At 42.9% G+C, this 13,964-nt stretch overlaps 1 protein-coding gene and 1 long non-coding RNA gene across 6 annotated transcripts; both read right to left on the reverse strand.

The window, feature by feature from the left end:
* Positions 1 to 718: 718 nt before the first annotated feature.
* On the reverse strand, positions 719 to 8,320 carry LOC125510201 (transcription initiation factor TFIID subunit 5-like). The gene is made up of 19 exons (XM_048675301.1): positions 8,055 to 8,320; positions 7,572 to 7,653; positions 6,983 to 7,061; positions 6,748 to 6,845; positions 6,567 to 6,623; positions 5,928 to 6,015; positions 5,727 to 5,836; positions 5,396 to 5,497; positions 5,029 to 5,183; positions 4,589 to 4,699; positions 4,441 to 4,510; positions 4,327 to 4,366; positions 3,785 to 3,949; positions 3,538 to 3,614; positions 2,727 to 2,843; positions 2,326 to 2,591; positions 1,346 to 1,441; positions 1,187 to 1,262; positions 719 to 1,085 (listed from the first exon to the last, which is right to left on the reverse strand). Exons 1-19 carry the CDS (start codon positions 8,186 to 8,188, stop codon positions 1,038 to 1,040), a joined length of 1,971 nt encoding a protein of 656 aa, XP_048531258.1. The 5' UTR covers positions 8,189 to 8,320; the 3' UTR covers positions 719 to 1,037.
* A 1,132-nt stretch (positions 8,321 to 9,452) lies between these two features.
* Positions 9,453 to 13,733, reverse strand: LOC125510203. 5 transcript variants are annotated; one of them, XR_007284525.1, is made up of 7 exons: positions 13,214 to 13,733; positions 12,970 to 13,063; positions 12,575 to 12,626; positions 11,465 to 12,355; positions 11,006 to 11,375; positions 10,491 to 10,688; positions 9,453 to 10,077 (listed from the first exon to the last, which is right to left on the reverse strand). It is a non-coding gene; the product is annotated as an uncharacterized LOC125510203 (long non-coding RNA). The 5 variants fall into 5 exon arrangements; XR_007284523.1 differs by having other exon boundaries at positions 12,991 to 13,069; positions 13,214 to 13,732; XR_007284521.1 differs by having other exon boundaries at positions 12,970 to 13,069; positions 13,214 to 13,732.
* Positions 13,734 to 13,964: the final 231 nt, after the last annotated feature.

Consider the following 13,964-nt stretch of genomic DNA (forward strand, 5'->3'; position numbering starts at 1 on the left):
CTTATATTTAAGAACGGAGGAATTACTAGGCTGTTAAAATGCACTGATCATCCATAGAAACCTGGCAGCTAGGAAGGTGCTTCCTTTTATCGAGGATTACATGCCAAGGAAAGATCGTTACTCGATACAACTACTAGTATATCAAGGTGAAAGTTGGATGCTCAGCTAGTAGATGGCTAGCTCAGGCCGCAGCGGTTTAAGAACACTTGCGGAGCGCCCCTCACATCCACACACTCGGGTCGCATCTGCCATTGTTACGCATCATTTCAGCTTTGACATCCAACACAGCGGTCAGGTCAAAATTTTATGCCACCTCCCACCTAGTACTTTGCGTCGCTGTTTCTGCAGGACAGAACATATTGCGCGCAGCCAGGCAGAGAGAGACCTTCTGCGCGGCATGTCGACAAAATGCAGGGTGCACAACGGGTTGGGTATTGGGCATCATGAAGAAATCAACATTTACTTATGATAGGAACGTCCTGATCGAGATGTCTGACAGATAGTAGTAGGAATATGATACAAAATGGCACAAGCTTGGAGCAATGAGGGCAGTCACAATTAACTCAACATCAGCAATAGCTAAGAGATAGATATGGCCTTTGCTTGCCACTCAACTCAAGACACAGGTCGTGCTTTTTTTCTCTTGTAAGTCGTATAACTATATAAAATGGCAGCTCCTTCAGACCCTACACCAAGATAAGTGAAAACAACCCTCAAGTGGATCCTAGAAGCTTTTGGACCATTGACTTCTTGCATCAACCAAGTGTTCATGTTTCCTATTTGTGACTACTACCTTTCACATAATTTAAAATTAACTAATGTTACAACAGCAATACACACGTTTCAATGAGTCGCATGCTCACAGGCTACAGTTTAAAAACCCTACCTAGTCGATCATAGAGTTGACTGAGATCAGTAAGGACAATGTAATAAGCTCCGCAACAAGAGTCAGCCAATTAAACATCTACTTTGCTACTTACAGTCAAAACTAAGGGATGTAAACTGTATTCTGGAGAGCATATGGCAAGCTTAGGAGCCTATAGCGAGAGAGCGCCAGATGCAAACAAAAGATTCCTCCCAGAAAACTGCAGTTGGAAAAAAGCAGTTAGTTGGTTTTCGCTCAACACGGTTACTATCATATGTTAACTGATGAGAACGGTGGATTGAAGGAGAATGGGTTTCTCACCCGCAAGTTATAAACAGGAGTCGATTTTGTAGGGAGAGCTTTCAGCAGCCTCAGTCGGTTCGTAGAACCAGCCTTGCTGTTTCACAAAAATAAACGATATTTAACAACTAGAGCAAGGCAAACCAAAGCAGCCTTTTACAAGGGAGCCAACCAACTTACGTGTCATCCATCTTCAGGGCCTTTGTGCTGGACGCAACATCCCAGAGTTTAACAGTGCAATCAGCCGATCCAGATGCAAGCAATGCTCCCTCGCAGCTATAAAACAGAGGAAGAATTGTTGAACTAAGATGGTTCTTTGGTATAGCATATTAGCATGAAATTAAGGTAATCATGCTTCTCCAAAAACTAAAAAAACATACTCCCTTCGTCCCATAATGTAACTAGACAGAACAACACAGCATGACTACTCACTGGAAGAGAAAAAATGTACACTTCAAAACAGAAGAACTATCAGTGATACTCAATCTAATCCGTTGATGGAAGACATTTTTTTACATAATTTATACTGGAAACAGTGGTTAAAACATGGGAAAAATTACAGGATTTTTAAATAATAGATCCAGAAGTAAATCTACTGCGGTCAACCAACAACTGCATTGCGACCAAGTACATAAGCTGGACCATCGATGTATGTTCAAGAAAAAACAACCACACACAGGCATTCAAGTTCCATGGTGTGGTCATTTTAAGACAGAATCATGCAATATTCCAGTTAAATACTCTAAAAAGGTGGCCAAAATGGTTAGTAAACCCATTGCTCATGTATAGATAAATCTAACCCAGTGTGAACTGAAGCCGCTGCTCAGCAAACTGATTAAAGGCAGAAGACAGGAAAGGCCAGTTTCTCAAGCCCTGCCATAAACTAATACTCCCTCCGTAAAGAAATCTAAGAGCGTTTAGATCACTACTCTAGTGATCTACTCCCTCCGTTCCAAATTACTCGTCGCAGAAATGGATGTATCTAGAACTAAAATACATCTAGATACATCCATACCTGCGACAAGTAATTCGGAACGGAGGGAGTAAAATGCTCTTATATTTCTTTAGAGAGGGACTACTCTTTACACATATTTGGTATATCAGCTACTGTTTGACACATGGGATACTAAGCAAGCAAAACAATGTATAATGATGAGTACCTGAAAGCAAGTGACCACACACAAGAGTTGTGTCCCGCTAGTGGTGAAACGCAGCGACCAGTAGAGAGATCCCACATCATGATGGTCCCATCTTCGTCTCCGGAGGCCATGTATCGCCCATCAGGAGACATTGCCAGTGATAAGACCATACTCCTATGACCAATAAACATTCGTATACATTCACCAGTTTGAACATCCCATAGCCGTACAGTTTTGTCACTAGAGCCGGTGGCAATGTAGTTACAGTTTACATGCCACTGCACACACTGTCAGATAAGTAGTTTGCAGAAGAAAACATCAGTCAGAACATGCAGACATCAGTAAATGGCATTGAAAGCATTCCCATAGGCAGACTACCAATTCTCAAATCAATACAAGTTCAGAGATAGAAGCACACTTACATCAACATCAGCAAGATGCCCGGCCATTATCCGCAAAGGTTGGATTTTATCCATTGACCAGATTCGAGCAGTCCTGTCATGCGAGGCACTGGCAAAATAATGGCCGACTGGACTAAACTGCCACAAAAACATAAAAATATGTCAGCAATGCAAGTATACAACGCACAAAGATGTCTATTCAATACAACAGAATCAGAAAGCTATGCAACACAAATATATGTACCAGTCATAAGCTGTTGAAAAAAACATCAAGCCCAACAGACCTATTCCAAATCCCATCATCAGAAGTGTTCAAAATGAAGAACGAACTAGGAATATTTATCACAAGTATTTGCAGTTTTGCCCTCGCACCAAGATCAAGACTAAAACAATAGTAGGGCATGGACATTTTTTGTAACAATGAGGCCACTATTAGAACTCCAGAAGAGTTTTCTCTCAAAAAAAATCCAGAAGAGTTAATTAAAAACTACTGAAATGAGGCCACTATTATTAGAACTTCAGAAGAGTTTATTTAAAACTACTGAAATGAGGCCACTATTAGAACTTCAGAAGAGTTTATTAGAAACTACTGAAATCAGGCCACAATTAGAACTTCAGAAGAGTTTATTTCAAACTACTGAACAACTGACTGACTGTACGGCATCGACATTGATTGTAACAACAGATCTGAGCATCATTCAAATAAAAACTGCTGAAGAATCAACTAATCAAATGTTTTTGCCTGTAACTAGGTAGCCAAGACACCCCATGAAGCAAGAACTCAAATGTTGTTTTCACAACAACGACACAGAGAAAAGATTTGTTCACATACTTGGACATCCCAAACTGGGTAATTGTGTCCTTTGTAACAAACAAGATTGGCATTCAGCTTGGTACTCCACAGCCTAACTGTAACAAATATATAAAAAATAGATGAACGGTTTGTTTTATTAAATAAATGAACAAGGAAATGAATGGTACTCCCTCCGTCCCATAATGTAGGACGTTTTTTGTTTTTGTCCTACAATGAGACAGAGGGAGTACAAAATAAGTGCTGTATAATGTAAGTGACACCTTACTTGTTGAATCTGAAGATGATGACAGGAGAAAATCTCCAAATGGACTAAAGGCAGCGGAATAAACTGGTCCAGAATGACCTTGGAATAATGTATACGGTCTTTTCCCCTCAGATGTTGATGACAAGCGCTCGTCCTGTGAAGATCCATTCTCTCCTTGTGAACTAGCTGAGAGTCCAAATTTGCCCAATCAGCAAATACCATCAAGAAATCAAGATAGAAATGAAAACACTACTATGTTAGGAATATGTTCTATGATTATTCTGAAGTTCTGGACAGGTACCAGTCAAATACTGCAACGCTGTTAAAATATTCTAGCATGTCTAACAAGTAGCTCCAGAAGACATTTATTGCATTGTCCAAGACATGCATCAGTGCTACAACACCACCTTAAACTTCTAGGTTGTAACTTAAACTAAATGAAATAAACTAGAATCCTTAGAACAAAAGGCTACCATGACCGAAATCAGGTGTGCAGTTACAGAAGCATTTCACCATATCAGCGGAACAGAAACATCAGCAATATGTAGTGTAGAACGACTAACATGTTTTTGCTGGTTGACCAATCTTTGCCATATCCCAAACCTAGTGAACAAGAAAGTTTTACCAGTTAATGTAGTGATCACATGAGAGACAAACTATCACCTAAAGGGACTAACCTTTACTGACGAGTCTGAGAACCCACCAACGACCAAAGATCCATCGTTTGAGATCGATGAGCAGTTTAATCTGTGTTCCACAGGATAATGTTTTCAAACCAAAGTATGAACACTGAAACAGTTGATACTAAATTACAGCTAAGCTTACCCGTTATGTGTATTAAGGAATGTGTAGAAGCTAACAGATGGCAATGCCAAGTTATTCAATTGTGCACGGTTTCGCAGGTCCTCAAGAATTGATTGTTCAACTTCAACAGGCCTGAAACAAACAAGTAATTTTTCAGGATCGTAAACGCAAGGCTGACACTTGACAGATCAAAAAGTACACAAGTGAGTATGTTCTGCAAAAAGAAAAAAGAGCAATATTTGGTCCTCCTGAAACTTGTAAGATAACTTTTCCAAGAGAACCCGCATAAAACCCCTCGGCCTTTATTTTAGGTTCCAAGTCAGGCTCAAGCACATGACACTCACATGTCTGGAGTATGGACCCACAGTCAGTTATAGGAATGGTATTTATTTTCAAAGAGTACAGTTGATAAATTATGTAGAACTTTTTTTAGAACTGCAGATAAGAGAATAAATATTTACGTCGCTGGAAGGGTTAGCTCCGGTTTAACACGAGGTGCCGCAGAAATCATGCTTGTTTCGGATTTGGTATTTTTCCCTGTTGCACCTACAAGCTTATCCTTTTTGAGCTTTTTGTTCAGAGGACCACCCTGCTTTCCACCTTCTGAGGATTTTTTCTGTAGCAAATATAACAAGAAATAATGAAAGATCCAAGTTAGTAACAGAAAAGGGTATATGGACAGCATTCCTGTTCTTAAGATAACAGCAGAAGAAGAGAAGAACAAAAACATGCTGCTGAGTGTTGACAAAAAGGAATGTCCAGGTTTCAATGGCAGAGAGCATATAACATAATATAACAAGAGTCCCATACTATGAGAGAGTTTCTTGCCTTGTTATTATCTTCTGCATCTGCATCCTTGCTTTCTGCTTCAGCTCTATCAGAATCTGAGAGTGCTTTCTCCATACGCTCCTCAACTGAATCTTCAAGCAACTGCATACCATAAATTTAATTTTAACAATAACACATGCCTAAGGATAACGAAGAATAAATACTTAAATAGAAAACTGGAAAATTGCTCTCATGGAAGAGGTTCATTTGGGAAGTGGCAAAAACAGTGCTACTAGAGTTTTTTCCCTATTTGATCGGCATTGTTAACCGTTTTGATAGAATAGATAATAGGAAACAAACACATTGATCACGGATGTGCTGAATAACATACCCCCCAATGCACTTCCTTCTGATTTATCTGTTTTGCCAAGTCCTTGCTGGTTCCAACCAGAGCAACAACATCCGCATCATCAGAGATCAATGAAGGTTGCCCAGCGGACACTGCCAATATAGATAGAGGGAAGTGGTGGAAAAGTGAGAAGTGACGGTAAGTAAAATGTGCGATATAATCTCAACAGACTGGGAACTGTACCTTCAAAAATTATCCTTTCATTGATTATTCCAAGCATCACAAGAGCTTGTGTTTTCTGGAGATACTGGAGAAGTAATTCATATGAATACTGCAATGAAACACGAGGTAGAAACTTTGAACAGAGCAGTTGACATAATTTTATAGGAAAAACAAAATTGCAGCAAAGAAAAAAAGGTGAGATCATGATGTATCATGCAACGAGTTGCCAATTGAACTAGAAATCACCACATGGAATGTGCTTCGCCAGCAACATCTGTTAAAAACTGGTCTATATGCAGTTTGTGTCTCATATTTGACACTAGCATTCAGTATATGTATTATGGTATCATGATGACGTATCATCTACTCCTATGTGAAACTAGTTGCCCATTAGGATTCAGGAAGAAAAAGCTTGTAACAAACCTTAGATTGTGTTTGTTTCCCTTGGTCATAACAACACTTACCAAGTAAGTGGTGGAAAAGGGTACATGAGAATAAAGCATCTCAACTTATAAAGCTATTGTCACAACAACGGATATGCATCCAGTGGAACATTTTATCTATGTGCATTGATTTAACTCAAAAGGTGACCCACCCATACAATCGTAGTTGAAACAAAGAGATGGAATGCAAATATAGAAGAACTTGGTGCAGTACTACCTCACATAATTTAATTCTGAATTTATTTTCCCTTAAAGATCGGGCCAGATCCATTTCCTGAAAATTATAGCAGGTAGAACAATAAGTGCATGTTTTGTGAATCCTGAGAAGATAAAATCAAATAAACAAACGCAAATCGCCATTGACACTTGAATGGATACGAGAGAGCTAAATGATGAACCTCCAAATGCAAAGGAGAAAGAGTGCCTTCCAGCTTTTGGAGATCCCTTGAATGCATCAGTTCATGATCTTCCCGAAATTTAAGGAAAAATGCCCGAGCTGCAGGATTCATATGTGGTGATATCAATGACAGAAATGCTCCAAATAAACTAATTGGATGCATAAAATGCAAACAAATATTATCCCAGAAATGTACACAAACTACAAATACCTTCCTTGCCCACAAAAATAATTACCTTCTAGTGTATGCCCCTCTGACACTAGATCCATGAAGCAATGGATAAACGCTGGATAAAGGACACGGAGTAATTCATGCTACAATATTAAAAAAAACTCAGAGGCATGAAATATATATAGCTGAATATACAAGAATTAAAAAGGCCATTCCATGTAATAGGTACATCAAATTAGAGCAAGTAGTCCATCCACCGCAACCAAATATCCCATTTCCAGCGACTAAAATCATGTGACAAGTACATGATTATGCTTATGTGAATGGTTTTTGCTTTCTAGAAGGAGCTCTGCAGTGTGAACAGATGCCATAAAACACAAAAAACATTTCAGAAATGCTACGTACATCTGAAGCTAGTAGGCAAGCATTCAGCCATGATCCTGGAAACATGGTGCACCAACCACAAGCAGGCATGATCATTTTTAACAAGAGAAGCATGAAGATAACTCATGAGTAGCATGCCAGATTACTGAACAGTGTGGATATAGCAGCTACATGCCTCAAAACATCTCGAATGCTGCAAAGCAAAGTGCATTCAAATGTACTACTAGAGCTGTAAACGTGAATCACAATCCACACTTAATGTAGCACACCTTGTATTGGTCCAGGGAATTGTATGCCCATGATCTTAGCTTGTTGTAGCCATCATAGTATCTTGCTGGGTCGTTATCCGGCCTGTCAACAAAGGGGGACATAGTAAATTTTTCAGATTAACATGGTATTAGAGCAGTTTTTGAGCATATTTGACATGATACTCTAGATTAGCCCCCATAAACTCTGCTCAAGGCCCAAATCATGTCGAAGGTTTGCCATTGCCCAAGCCAAAGTAGTATCAATTTCTCACGCTCGAGCGGGTAAGCTGATTCTGAACATCGGAGTGACTTAAACCTAGCAGAAACAGCCCGGCCCGAGTCAGGATAGCCAAGGCGCCGCGGCTCGGCCACTCGGAACCACCAATCCGGCGCCATTCCTCACACAAACGGCACGAAAACCGGTGGCTACTACGCGAGCTTGGGGGGCGAGGCCGCTGCGGCCACCACAAGGGGCGGCGGGGTCGAGATTTAGGGGATTCGCACCTGGAGAGCGAGACGTCGGAGAGGGAGGTGGTGGAGAGGCGGTTGCGCTCCTCCTGCAGCGCGAGCTCGGTGAGGCGGAAGCCCTTGCGGTGCAGGTACTGCTGCACCTTCCTCTCCATCTCCTCGTCCTCCATCGCTCGCTGGCTCGCTCGCCGGCCGGCCGCCGTGCGCCGGGGAGGGAGGCGCCCTAGGGTTTAGGGGCGGGCCGGATCCGCTGGTACGGTGTGGGACTGTGGGCGAGCGGGTCGGAGGGGAAGACGAAGGCGGAAACGGGATTAGAGCAGGGCAGCGAGGCCGGATGGGCTAGGCCTGGTTTGGATAGCCTGGTTAGGCCCGCGTTCACACGGGCCGAGAGGGTCTAGGACCCGAACAGGTAGCTGGCGCCTGTGGGCATCACCACATAGGCCGGCCCAGCAAACCTGCAAAAAAAAGCAAATGGCGAGGAAAAATATTCACGTTCAATCGGGAGAACTACTATTCGATCTGTGATCGACTAGTAAGCTTGCACGTGCAACGCATGTCTTAACTCCATCACATAATTATGATTATTAATATAATTGTTTGGTTCTACATAGTTTTTTATCTGCATCTGTTTCACCAAAAAATAGTATTTGTTTGGGTGAAAGAAAATTAAATCGCATGGAAGGTGTAAATAATACTCCCTCCATTCACCAATATAAGATGTTTTGAATATATCAATATGAACTATATATGAACTAAAATAAATGAACAAATACACTAAAACGTGTCTTATTCTTTCGATTTAGAAAAAAGTTAAAACCAAAAATGCAATTCGGCTCCCAGGTCCAGATGCTCCTGCAATCTAGACCACACAGGTGCCTCATGATTTGAGCATGGCTTGGTATTCGGTTCGTATTTCTAATATAAAAACAGTACATGATGCCCACCCAACAGTATCACTCAATGTGCGCTGCCTCCCGGACGCCATCGCTGGTACAGACATTGGGACAAACGGAGCCGCCCGTGGTACTCTAGCTGCCCCCACCACCTCCATCGACACCTTACGTCCCATGATTAACGATTTTTTAATTCAAACTGGTAGATGTCACATACAGATAGACCAAGTACAAGTTTTACGCATGAGCCCCCTAAAATGTATCAGGCGTCTTCTAAAATTTCACAACAAGAGTCCATGGATAGAGGTTTTATTTTTTACACGCACAACCAACACATGGCAAGATTTGTCACCGACACAAGAAAAAAAGTCGGAAAGACATCACTTGGGCAAATAAAATGCTGGAAAAACGTTGGTTGTCAGGTTCTCAATCTATCTACGAAGGTGCATTTTGCAGCTTGACAGCATCAGGCATTTTGGGGTAATCTCACATAATTAAACATTAGTCCACACACACGTTGGCTACTACATTGCAATAATAACAACTAATTTAGAGATAGTTCCTCCCAGCGATGAACACACTAAGCGTTCAGCAAAATACACGGAGACGCAAACACAAAATACACACAGTTAATTTCTAATTCTAGCCAATTGGTCCATTGACTCGATTTAGCGTCTAGCAGATGAAGCGGATCTGAATGCATACCATGTAGAATGCTTCATTGTCAGCACTCCAAACCAAGCCTGACGTGAGGACGCCGGAGCTCGGCCAACTGATGGATGGAGCAATCTTCTTCCTCCTGCCACCACTGCTGCACCACTCTCCTCTCCCAACCATCCGCAGAAAACTTCCTTTATACATTTTGTCTTCCTGACATTAAGCCTACTTTTTCCATAATATTTAATGGTGAAACCATGCTTCCATGAATAAAGATTGTAAAAACCATAGGTTTCTTACATAGGGTCTAGTGTTAGCCCAATAGCACCGTGCTCACCCAACTAATCTGTATACCCCTAAATCATTTGCTCCAGTGCACAAATTCTTCCCAGACATAGTGTCCGGTCCTGTAATTTCAGCGGAGCAGAGAGTGTCGAGCCTGCTGGGACAGGGTGTCCTGTAATTTCAGCGGAGCGGAGAGTGTGCCGAGCCCGCTGGGACAGGGTGTCCTGTAATTTCAGTGCAGTGGAGAGTTAGCATACTCCATAAAATGTACTGTATAAACTTAATCAAGCTCTGCAATGACATGACGAAATCGTGTGTTTCTAATCTACGTCATATTTTACTCCGAAAATTTAGTCGGCAATTAGCATACATGTTCACACACTGTCCATGACCTACAATCTAATTTTAAATGATCAATATTCTAACTCTGTTGGATCGATGACCTCTTACTCTAACTCTGAAAATTCCATGAGCAGTGACACACTTCGTCAGACATCGTGTGTAAACTAAGGAATCTTCAGTCAATGGTTCTACTGCTTCATGCCCGATGGATGACTCTACTGAAACATTGAAAACTATGTGTGCACTTGCCATAGAAGTGTTTACCACGAAAAACAAGCAAAATGGCATGTCTTACCTGATACCAAAACCATGCTCCCACGAATAAAGGTTGCAAAAATCATATGCTTCACCCAAGGAGTTGAATGTTAAGCCAATAGCAGGCTCAACTACATGGTCTCCCAATTTATCTGCATGTCCTCGAATTGTCTCCTCCAGCGTGTCTAATCTTTCTGGGCATGGGGCTCTATCCATTGGCTGATTCCCGACTCTTACTCTGCAACAACATGAAGCAAAATTCTTATATATGAAATACCAATCATTTTTTGTACATCTGTCTAGTTTTTTTTGTAACAAGAAACTAATTCAGGGGAAATGCAAGATCTAACACATGGCAGTACAACTACAACACTCATATCCATCACAATATTTCCAGTTCTATTTACTTTCTCATAGTCCACGCAACCAAAACAAAAAAGCTGGGCTACTCTGACAATGCCTCAGGGGATCATATGAAACTACAATGACCAAGACATCATCGCAACTCTGGTTTTGCTACACACCATTTACCTCTTATAAGTAAATGCCTATTACCTCTAAGTCCACCCAGGGGCTTGCGGATCCACCTTGCAAGTAGTAGATTGAGCAGACCCTCCATCACCACTTTCAGTTCGATCTTAAATCACAGCCTCTTGGTGTTCATCAATATGTGCTTTGGTCGTCGGCTTGGTCAATTGCATCTGCGTTGTCACCCTCGCTCTCACTGAAACCGGACATGGCGGCACCACCGGTAGCTACAGTCCTCTCCTTGCTGCACACAACACCACGTACGAACTGCCCAGATGAGTCATGCGCAAATCCGGCGACAACAGCCCCACAAGATCCATTGGCGGATTCCTCTTCGCCACCAATCAAATCCATTAGGGCCACCGCGCTAGCCGCCTCATCCAGGAAGATGGGCAACCTGCACGCGTTGAACTAAAGCTCTAAGATCTCTCTCATGCTGGATAGTAAATGGAAGAAGATTTCTTTTCCAAGAAGGGGATTTCTGACCTGTCTACCGGAGAGATGGGAAATCCATCGCCATGTCTACGCCGCTGGAAATCGGACACCCGCGCTGTCAACGCTCGTCCTCGAGCACACCGCTGAAACACCCTCCGGGAGCTAAAACGCCTCTCCCTGTTGTTTTATGATCACTACTTGTGAAAGAAGATCATACTCTGTTTCTTCAAACCAATTCCAATAATAATCAATAGACATGTATTTCTCTAGGAAGAAAAGCAATACACATGAGTGCCTCAAGATCAAGGGCCAACTGTTCTGGAAAATATCATAGCATATATCATATTTTTTATAAATCTGTACTAAAAGGGGATGCACGTACACTTATATTGGCTTGATCACCTATAAAATCAGATCTTACTACTGGACATTGGTACTCTCAAATGCTTCCCATTAAACATCATGCAATTTATGAATTACCACTGCCCTAGGCACTCCATAGTCCAGCTATCTTGCTTGTGACGATCTTATATGTGCTCAGCATATCATCCTAATATACAGCTACAGGACCGCGAAGTAAAAGCAGAGAGAAAGATTATAGGGAAGAAAGGGTGAACAAAAATTAGCTAGTGCGCGCGGGCTAGCAGCTCATATGATGAGGAAAGGCACTACATGGAGAAGGTTTCGGCAACAACTTTAAATAATGCGGAATAGAAGGCAATCACATTTGAAATGATAGGAGACAAATTGTATCAAGTTATTTGAGTGATAGAGGCTATAATACTACTTTGAGGGGCTGGTATTGGCAATGTGAGATGGCACAATGAGATTCTGTTTATACCAGAAAAAAAGGATCGACAGAGGTGTGGGGAGGCATGCATTCGACCACTCGCCATGCAGTTATAAGTTGTTGAAGCTTAGTTGATTGTTACCATCATCATACTGTAAAATGACTTATGCGTCAACCTGCATACTTATGCATGTCTATCTAGCAGTGTATAATTGGTATAAGCACATGACGATTAGTTATGCTAAAAAACAGCACATTTTAGAACTGATAAGGTTTGCTTTTCTCAAGCTATTCATCATCTAATATGCAGGTAATCCAGCAATACTATCAAACTTAAAAGGCTAACAATAATAAATAGCTAAGCTGCTTACTGCTCACGGCTTCATGCATATATTCTCCATGGCTGCCACGGTGTCATTGCACCTGAATCAAAAACAACAACTTCACATGAGTCACCAATGGCATCGTTGAATACATCATATGTAAGTCAAAAGTATGCACCATGCATGAGCAGAAAAATTATGCATAGACAAATGGAAGGTGCATATCCTATACTTAAGTTGTACCAAAATACCGAATAATGCAGGTGCCCCCTGAATCAGTAAGAGTAAGCCTTCATGAACTTCAAGACGTAACAAATATCCCTATGCTCACACTACCAAAAGTTTCCTTTTAGGACCTTCTGCTACAGGTACGCCGCCAATTTTATTATCCTTCATGAACTTAAATCTTCTAAGATTAGATCATCACTGTTAACCGTAATAACCTGAAGAAAACACGTTTGTACATATATTAATAAGGAGCAACACAAATCCAAATATCCATTTGCTCCTCCTTCACGAACTCAGATCCAATATCGTCTGCTCCTACCACAAGGAAACGTCATTCGGACTTAAGAAGTATAGAACTACTTATGGGAGGGAGAAGATCAGAGAAAGAAAGAGATGCACATATAAGTTGCGTTCATCGCACAATAAAGATGTGGATCTCTTGGTGCCTGTGATACATACCATGAAAAAGGCATGGTCATCGCCATCGGTTGGAGGCACAAAGATCGCCACCAGCGGACGGGGGTGGCCGCGAGGCAGTTTGGCGGTGGCCGTGCGTGACAGGAGTTTCCTGGCCTTCCGGTGCTCCTCGTCCTCGTCCTCGTAGTCGACGTTGTCCTCCTCGTCCTCGAACTCGAAGGTGCAGCCCCTTCCCGCCGCCCCGACGGTCGCGGGCCCTCCAGCTTGTCGTCCTCCTCCTCCCCGCGGACACCCACCGCCACTCAATGGAGGGCGCCTTCCGCATGTCGGCCACCGCCGCCGACTCAGTTGCCATTCCCAGGCCGTGGCTTCAATCAGATCAAGAGATGAGAGGACGGGGCAGGGCTAGGGAAATCCTCCCGCCCGTGCACCAGTAGTCTCATGTGAAGCAGAAGAGGAACAACGGCGAGCGGCACGGCGGCGGCCTGTGGCGAAGGGCAGCTCAGACGGCGGCTCCAGCGGCGTGGGGGGAGAGGGGGGGCGAAGGGCGGATCCAGCGCGGTAGGGGGCGGCTCCAACGGGGTGCGGCGAAGGGCGGATCCAGCGGGGGGCGGCTCCAGTAGGAGGGGGTGGTGGGGCGAAGGGCGGCGAACAGGTGCGGGAGGGACGGGGCGGGAGGACGTGGGGGTCTGCCGGGGAGGATGTGGGGGAAGAGGTGGGCGGTGGCCAAACTGCCCGTGGACGTGGTCGCGGGAGGACTCGGAATATTTTTTTGGACGGCACGTGTTTGTAA

Source organism: Triticum urartu, chromosome 5 (genome assembly GCF_003073215.2).
Source record: "Triticum urartu cultivar G1812 chromosome 5, Tu2.1, whole genome shotgun sequence".
NCBI classification, from domain to species: domain Eukaryota; kingdom Viridiplantae; phylum Streptophyta; class Magnoliopsida; order Poales; family Poaceae; genus Triticum; species Triticum urartu.

Coding starts and splice junctions, on each gene's coding strand:
- LOC125510201 (XM_048675301.1), bottom strand. CDS start 8,188: ATGGAGGACGAGGAGATGGAGAGGAAGGTGCAGCAGTACCTGCACCGC. Junction 6,846..6,982: donor AGAGGGGCATACACTAGAAG/GTAATTATTTTT, acceptor TGAATCCTGCAG/CTCGGGCATTTTTCCTTAAA. Junction 5,184..5,395: donor ATGCAGAAGATAATAACAAG/GCAAGAAACTCT, acceptor TATTTGCTACAG/AAAAAATCCTCAGAAGGTGG.